We start from the raw sequence: 8,971 nt of genomic DNA on the forward strand, positions 1-8,971 counted from the left end.
CTTCAACTTGATTCCTGTGATCTCGCTAACAAGACTTCCAAGACTGAGGTCCCAGGCTCCTCTGATCACATCATCCCCGACCGAACCCACCACTGATCAGACTCAAATGCATTCTTGAGGTTACCCAGATTATGTAATTTTAAGCGCCGAATGCACGGGTGTGCGCTCAACTGATTCTGATCAGAGATGATTACGGTCTGAGACCTCAACCTGGGTTGAACTCTGGAAAATTTGGCAAGACTTGTTCTTGAATGGTTCTCGTACGAATGTATAACCTCAATGAGCATGACTATATGTACAAATTTCATGGTGGATATTGAAAAAATTGAACCTGTAAGCAATATGAGATACAATTTTACCTGTTTTGTCTATTGGGTTTTTGAAGTACAATTGATTATGCATTTTAACAGGATCTGTAGACTAGCAACTTACTTAGTAACGCCTGCAAGCGGTCCAAACGTCTCTTCTCTGTGTAATAACGCGTTCTTGGGGACATTAACAATCAGTGTGGGCTCAAAGTAAAGCGGACCCAAAGTGTGATCAACCTTTCCTCCCACCCTTAAAGAGCCCCCTCTTGCAATCGCATCCTGCACATGCTTTGAAACCTTCTCAACCGCTCTTTTATTGATCAAGGGTCCTTGGCTGTTTTTATAGTTGATCGGAGGTCCCATTCTAATATTGCGAACTTTCTCTTCCAATTTGGCGCAGAATTCGTCATAAACCTTTTCTTGGACTAGGATCCGGTTAGCACAGATGCAGGTTTGGCCACCGTTGCGAAATTTGGAATCGAAGCAGGCCTGAACTGATTTGTCCAGATCGGCAGATTGGAATACAATGAATGCAGCATTGCCACCTAATTCCAGGGATAACTTCTTGATTGTCTGGCTACATCTGGCGTACAGCCACTAAAACATAAATGTTGGGTTGCAGATTTTTTGGTCCAGTATTTGGTTAGAGAACAGGTTAAAAATGCAATTAAAGGAAGAACTATACTGTCTGAGCTACATATGCGAAAACTAGACTGTCATAACTAGACTGTCATAACTAGACTGTCATAACTAGACTGTCATAACTAGACTGTCATAACTAGACTGTCATAACTAGACTGTCATAACTAGACTGTCATAACTAGAGTGTCATAACTAGAGTGTCATAACTAGAGTGTCATAACTAGAGTGTCATAACTAGACTGCCATAACTAGACTGTCATAACTAGGTGTAGCTACATTAAACAACGGTATTTAGCGTTTTGTAATTTCTTCATTTCAGATTTTTCCAAAGTAATCTTCGTCGTTTTTTTCGGAGCCCTCAGTACATTTTGGTCACTTACATTTATAATAACGTATAATAATAATAATAAATTGTTTCCATCAGTCAATAAGTAGCTTTTCACAATTACCTGTACAAATACAATCACATATTTGACTGTGGGAGAGCACTATTGGGCCGATGGCCCGTTCTCAAGTGTCTCGTTCAGTTTATCTGGATGAAAGTGATTCAAAATGTAGAAAGAAAAAAAAAAGAGGAAGCACTATTTTTCAAGGTACCATTAAACCTAGTGAAAAACATTATTCTGGTTATGGAACGCCTTTGAGTTGTGATATTAAAACTCATACAACAGTCTGACTACGTCCTCATTACCCAAAATATAATCATCTAGAAATTGATGACAGAAATTTTTTGTTTCGGCAGTAGACATGCTTTCAATCTTTTCTATTATTTCATCATCGTAACCTAGAAGCATTCTTAAGACCCGCCTTATCCTAACTATTATTGAAAAACTGTGAAATAGATTTTTACCTTGAGTTATTTTGTTTTTAATCAACCGCTTGCTTTTTTAAAGGCAATTTTGCATTGAGAAACCCTTTGAAATTGGTGAAATATTACATTGTCCCCTTATGTTTTTTAGAGTTGGCTTAAGTACCTCATAGGCATGTAACTTTGAGGCTAAATAGATCCTATGTTTTACTCTTTCTTCGTAAGTGCTTTCAAACTTTTTTCGATGAAAAATTAGCCGCACGATACGTTTGACAACTTTGTCTATTTCCCTAATAGTTGTGATTGTTGTTGACCCGTATATCAGGACTCCGTATTGTACTATTGGCTGTATGTATGTTCTAAACGCTTTTATCATCTGTGATTCTCTCAAAACTTTTCTTAGTTTATAAAAGATAGAACAATTCGACAAAAGTTTTGTGACCACATGCTTTGAGTGCTTTGAGAAACGTAGATCATTATCTTTCGTGATGCCCAGGTATTTGAAACTTTGTTTTTCTTCAATTTTATTGTGTATTATGAATGTTCTTGACACAACATTTTTTTGATTTTTCTTTACAAAAAGCATGCTTTTTTTTCCTTGTTCAGTGTTAGTTTAATTTTTATAATTACTTATAATTACATATAATAACTGTGTCCAGACCCACAACTTATATTAAGCTATAAAAACAATTCTGAATGGAGTTGAACGCAATCGTTACGTCAAATAAATTTTTATTAAGAAATTTCTTGCCCTAAATAAAGATGCAAGCAGTTTTGTTTTTTTTTATTTTTATACTGCAAAAGTTTGCAAAATCTTCAAATAAAACGAGTTCACATTTTTTCAATTTGATGTGGCTTTCAAGAGAAAAATCATATCTTTTTATGTCCAGGAAAATAATTGATAATTGGAATTCATTTCACATCAAAAATTGCTCACCCGAGTCGAGGTGTCACCGCTAAAAATCGCGAAAAGATAAAGAATTTGCGGTGAATTTGATTAAAAATTGCAAGATTTGGACTCAATGCGATGAATGCTGTAAAAAAAACTGAAGCGGTGAAAAAAATGCACCACTTATGCGGTGAAAAAAAATCACCGCTAAAAATTGCAACTCCTACAAAAATTCACCGCTAAATTACATACCGCTAATCTTACAAAGTTTCACCAATGGAATTGTTGTATTAAAAAAATCAAGAATAGCGCTGAATAACCAACAACCTCGTTATATTTAAAACAGTTTTAATATATCTCAAACATGATGTCGATCTGACCTTGCCAGCGATAGTTGACCCCGTAAAGGAAACCTTCCTGACAACGCTGCTGTCGCACAACACGCCCGATACAGCTCTCATTTTGTCACGACTGCACGTGACCACGTTGAAGACCCCGGGTGGGAAGCCCGCCTGGTGAATGAGGTGAGCGAGAGCGAGGGCTGAGAGGGGTGTGTCCTCGGCTGGTTTCACAATGACGCAGCAACCAGCGGCCAATGCTGCGGCTGCTTTCCTCGATATCATTTGGAGAGGAGCATTCCACTGAAAAAATAACTTTCAATGGCTTTTTGTCATGAATGCTCTGTATATGATGAAACCCACGCTGCGGTCCGAGACCGACAACAAACGACCGAGTCTGGAATAAATGTCTACATGGTCCGGCAAATCGCAAATTAAGACACGCAAGTTTTTTTTATGGATCAGTTTTTGTCCTGTAGTTAAATCTGATCTACCCCGTGAGCCATGAGAATTTTAGAATTTGTTCTGCCCCCCCCCCCCCAAGGTTAGCGTGCTTTTTCTTCATTTGTTCTACATAGTATAATGCTATATAACAACACAATTTGTAACTGGGAGCAAAAACTCTGGGGGGGGGGGGGGGGGGGGCTAAAAGGTACTTATCACTAACTGGGGTAATGAGGGCACAGACACCAATAGGTTGACGGATGAACAGTAGCTGTGAGTCCTTCTTCTGAACTGACGTCATACAGTCTCCACCCACTCTCTTTGCCTCCTCAGAATACCACTCGTGGAATACATTGGCCTTCGATACCTCACCACGCGCATCCACAAGAGGTTTACCCTGAGTTTAGAAAAAAAAACTCCACCAGCCGAAGCAATTAAGAAAAATACTCTTCAATAGATAGGCTTAAAAAAATTAACGAGGTGCCTGCTTTCACAAACTTCTCACTTCAATGTGAGCTTCGTATACGTCATCAAAGTTTACGCAAATAGTTTACTCTTGAAAACGAACAACAAGCTTTTAACCAAAAAGTTCTCACAGTTCACATTCGGAGATTGGTAATTGAAATTGTTTTGTTCAAGAGAATACTTTCACAAATTCGACTGATTTGGAGGGGGGAAATAGCAATATCATAATACATGGTAAAATACAACTTTTTAGAAATTATTTCCGAATAATGGTAAGTATTATCCGCTCTCGGGCCGAGGATTTTGTCCAAAAATAAGGGGGAAAAGAGTGTAAAAGTAAGATTTTTACACCGTTAGTAAAACCCACAGGCGGTGAACGAACAATTGCCGTTGTGTACGTACCAGCAACAATTTTTTTGTAAATTAGACAAAAAAGATAATTTGACACTTGCAACCTTACCCCCTCGATTGTCACAATCTGTGTCAAATAGTCAGCATTCCTTGCTACCAAATCGTGCAGCTTTTTCAACTTTGTACTCCTTTCCTTCAGAGTGCTCTCCCCCCACTCCACCTGGGCCACTCTGGCACTCTCTACAGCCCACGCAGTGTCCCTTTCGTCCATATCCGGCACTGATTGGATCACGTGACCAGTGACCGCCGGGTTGATGACGTCAAAGGTGTCATTGCACATGGAATCTACCCATTGTCCTCCGATATAAGCCTGTCATGGAATAGTCACAGTTTTAACGTGGAATCTTTTTAAGGGTTTGGGGGGGGGGGACTTCTTCAAATCCAATTGATGCAAACATTAAAATCTGTTAATGTTGGGGCTTAAATTCGTTGTTAGGTTGATTTTTTTTATATGCTTAATATCAGATTTTGTGCAGTTGAAAAAAATCTACAGTCATTTATTTGAATGGGAATCGAATTTTGTTGGATAATTAGTTACACAAATATGACATATATGAGAGACAAATACGAAAGTTTTACCAGCATGACAAACAAATGAGACCATTTCTCTTAAAGTGAGTTGCTGAATTGGAAACCATACAAAAAATATTAATTTGTTAACGATTCTCAACTGAGGCAAAAAAATTGGTACCGTCAGCGCATTCAAGAATATAAGTATCATTAAAAATTTCAAAGAATTTTTCGAAAGCTTTATTGCAGCAGAATATTTTGTTAGCCTTAACCTCAAAGACTGACCTTGTTAAACAGAAGAGGGTTTTCTTCTATCGGCCCAAATTTGAAACCATTGCTTCCGTTCATCGTAATTGACCGCACACACTTGAGTAAATTATCAAAAACAAGAGAAAAGAAAATTATATTATTATATCAATTTAGTCGAACTTTAACTTGTATTTCGTTCGCTCAGGTCTCAGATATCGTTTTACACTTTTACCGGTATCGCCTCACCTATGAGGATAATGAACTTTTGCTGTATCGGTATCCTTAATCAGGTCAGCTACCTTCTAAAACAGATCTTTAAAAGTAGGTCATCCTGCCTATCTTAATTCCAATTTGATCAGATCTTGTTCATTCAGCGGATCAGTTTATCAAATGAACTGATATCAATAATACAAATTCCTTCACATTCTTGTGGTATTAATAACAGGTCAGCATCGTGACCCGAAAAAGTGCACAGTTATGATAACAATATGAAAAGCAGCTCAGGTGTAATTTTTTTTTTTGAAATATATTTTAATAATAATAATAGTTAAATTTTTCTATCGCTCCTTCGTCAATTCGCTACTTCAGTTTATCAAAAAATTTCGGGCAAGTCACCTCATTTTTGAATTTTCTTTTAAAAGAAGTGCGTCTAAACAGTATTTCGTTTCCAAATGTTTTGTCGGAACCAGAGAACAAAACTATTTGACCACAATTCCACTCCCCCGTTAGCAATTCTGCTTGGAGTAACTGAGAACTTCTAGCGTTTATCGAGAACCGCGAAGCGCTTCGAGATGTTAAGTCAGAGTTTCAACGTGACTTCTGCAGAGTCACGTAACCATGCTTAAAGCACGAAACGCGCACGTTTTAAAATGACGAAAGTCAACGAAATTCAACTTCTGGCTAAGTAGCAAGTTCTGGCATTTTGACTTCTGGCACTGCAGACATTCGGCATTTTGAAATGTGCGTGAGTGTTTTAACGTAACCTGAAACAATATACATGTTCGAATGAAAACTTTCCTTAAATTCCGACTTTAAGTTTTTAAAAACAAAGTGAAACACAAAGCAGTATTACAGGTGCTTCCCTTACCAAACTCTCTAAGTACATATCAATAATGCGCAAGCGTAAATCCTAAATGATAGATTGGCTTACCTATGCTTGTTACATGCCAGGCTTGAGACGGCCCTCATTTATTCACTGTCTATACGTCTGATAGGGCATACCTCCTTTGATGGGCGCTGTTCTAGTATTTAAGAAATAGCACATTTACTGAAATAGATGTGCCCTTTATAGCCCTTGTTTTTATTTATGTTTTCCTCGATTTGCTGGTGCATCGATCTCCAAAATATTCCCTACAAGAGTTGATATTTTCGCTAGATCTTTTTTACAAAAATTTTTACCACTATTTTTTACGAAAACAATTTTTTTAATATCAATTGCTGGAAGTTGAATGAAAATATTGTAAATCCATTTGTTGTCAACAGCCATATCCGAGGAATTTGCTACTATTTTCAGAAGATTTTCATTGCGTTCAAATGAAATGTCGTCAAAACTTTATTCCAACTCCAATAAAATTAAAGTATCAGTATAAAATAGCGTTCCACGACCTTGCGTAAATACTAAATACTTTCCTCTTAAAAGCAGTGTTCAAAAAACTATTAAACAGAAAACACTGAATAAGTCCAACAAACAAACTTGTGATGGGCAAAATGTAGAACTTTGTGCTTTATATATACACAATAGAATGTCTCTTCTCGAAATTGCCCTAAAAGTTGAGAAAAAATAAATTTCTTAGAGAATTGAAAACCGCAATTCTGTATTAGCCGTTGAACAAAAAAGCTACTTAGTTACACAAAATAAGCTTAATTTTCATTAGTGGAAAGGGGTGTCGCTAAAATTTTGGAAAATTGAGGTACTTGCAAATTAATTTACGCCATAAGCATGAACAAAATGAGAAGAACAAAAGCGAAAGAAAAAATGTCCAAAAATAATTGATTGTGGTTTAGAGTAATTTTTCCCCAAAACTTTTCGTCAAATATCAATTTCTACTGTTTCACGTTAAAAACTTAAATTGTTATTCTCAATATTGTACCATATATGACGTTGTATAATTTTTTCGGCTTTCGAATTTATGTATAATTCATGTATGATTTCCAAAAACTACATAGGATTTTTGTACTGCTGCTAAGAAATCATAAAAATCATTTACGAAATAGTATGATTCCTAAAAATTTTGTACAACCTAGTAGGATTGATTACTAAGAGTCATCTATGACCCAGTATGATATCAAAGCAAATTGTATGATTGGTAACTGGGGTGGGTGACTCTGATTGTTACATGCCAGACTTGAGACGGCCCTCATTTTTTCACTGTCTATACGTCTGATAGGGCATACCTCCTTTGATGGGCGCTGTTCTAGTGTTTAAGAAATAGTGCAATTACTGAAATAGTTATGCCCTTTATAGCCCTTGTATTTATTTATTTATGTTTTCCTCGATTTGTTGTTGCATCAATCTCCAAAAAAATATTTCCTACAAGAATTGATATTTTCGCTAGATCTTTTTTACATCAGTTTTTACCACTATTTTTTAGGAAAACAATTTTTCTAATATCAATTGCTGGAAGTTGAATGAAAATATTGTATTTCCAATTGTTGTCAACAGCCATATCCGAAGAATTTGCTACTATTTTCAGAAGATTTTCATTGCGTTCAAATGAAATGTCGTCAAAATTTTATCCCAACTCCGATAAAATTAAAGTATCAGTAAAAATAGCGTTCCACGACCTTGCGTAACTACTAAGTATTTTCCTCTGAAAAGCAGTGTTCAAAAAACTATTGAACAGAACAGAATAAGTCCAGCAAACAAACTTGTAATGGGCAAAATGTAGAATTTTGTGATTTATATATACACAATAGAATGTCTTTTCTAGAAATTGCCCTAAAAGTTGAGAAAAAATAAATTTCTTAGAGACTTGAAAACCACAATTCTGTATTAGCCAGCAATTGAACAAAAAAAGCTACTTAGTTACACAAAATAAGCTAAATTTTCATTAGTGGAAAAGGGTGTCGCTAAAATTTTGGAAAATTGAGGTACTTGAAAATTAATTTACGCCCTAAGCATGAACAAAATGAGAAGAACAAAAGCGAAAGAAAAAATGTCCAAAAATAATTGATTGTGGTTTAGAGTAATTTTTCCCCAAAACTTTTCGTCAAATATCAATTTCTACTGTTTCACGTTAAAAACTTAAATTGTTATTCTCAATAAATACAAAAAGCCCTATTTTGCAACCGTTCATTTAATTCTCTCCTTTTTCATCATTCCTACTGGCCAAAAGGTGGCTAATCATAAAACTATATTTAAACTTTGACACGCCAAAAGTGCAAAATGCACTCATTTTCCCTAATTTAAAACTGCATGATATCACTCAGTTTAAAAATTCGAACTCGAAAGTGATATTGAAATATTTTAAAAAGAAAACTCAAATACACACTAAAAATGTTGAGAGGTTTAAAAACTATCTTGGAAGTTTTCAATCGTCTGCTCTAGAGTTTGACTTCAAAGATATCTTTTTGCCTCTCAATTTTTGAACCCTTCTTTTTTTATATTACGTTTTTAAGTTATAATTTACGCATTTTTTAACTCTTTTACGAGCTTTATGCTCATTGCAGACAACCGTATATGATTGAAACAAACTCTCCCTTTTTTATGCGAGTAAATCATCACACCGTATGCTCTTGAGTGTATAAAAACGTCACAGGCACTGTTTTTTAATGATATCTTGGAGTGTTGAAGATGGTTATATGACAATTAGCTCAACTCCATTTTCCGGTTGCCATTTTACCCAATGACATTTTATCCAACCTGTCATTTTACCGAATGCCAATTTCTCCAATGCCAACTTATTCA

The 8,971-nt window shown here is 35.9% G+C and overlaps 1 protein-coding gene across 2 annotated transcripts in view; it reads right to left on the reverse strand.

Annotated features, from left to right (window-relative positions):
- The window catches only part of LOC142357795 (glutarate-semialdehyde dehydrogenase-like), a 35,861-nt gene extending 30,483 nt beyond the window's left edge, over nucleotides 1-5,378 (reverse strand). The window contains exons 1-5 of one of the 2 annotated variants that reach the window (XM_075409397.1): nucleotides 5,101-5,378; nucleotides 4,355-4,615; nucleotides 3,653-3,826; nucleotides 3,028-3,288; nucleotides 433-905 (exon numbers count right to left, since the gene is read on the reverse strand). In XM_075409397.1, coding sequence (XP_075265512.1) covers nucleotides 433-905; nucleotides 3,028-3,288; nucleotides 3,653-3,826; nucleotides 4,355-4,615; nucleotides 5,101-5,163 — 1,232 coding nt within the window. In that variant the 5' untranslated portion in view covers nucleotides 5,164-5,378. The remainder of the gene's footprint in view (nucleotides 1-432; nucleotides 906-3,027; nucleotides 3,289-3,652; nucleotides 3,827-4,354; nucleotides 4,616-5,100) is intronic. The other variant, XM_075409344.1, reaches the window with a different exon arrangement.
- Between the last annotated feature and the right edge of the window lie 3,593 nt (nucleotides 5,379-8,971).

This window comes from Convolutriloba macropyga, chromosome 1, assembly GCF_964194025.1.
Source record: "Convolutriloba macropyga chromosome 1, txConMacr16.3, whole genome shotgun sequence".
Classification (NCBI taxonomy): domain Eukaryota; kingdom Metazoa; phylum Xenacoelomorpha; order Acoela; family Convolutidae; genus Convolutriloba; species Convolutriloba macropyga.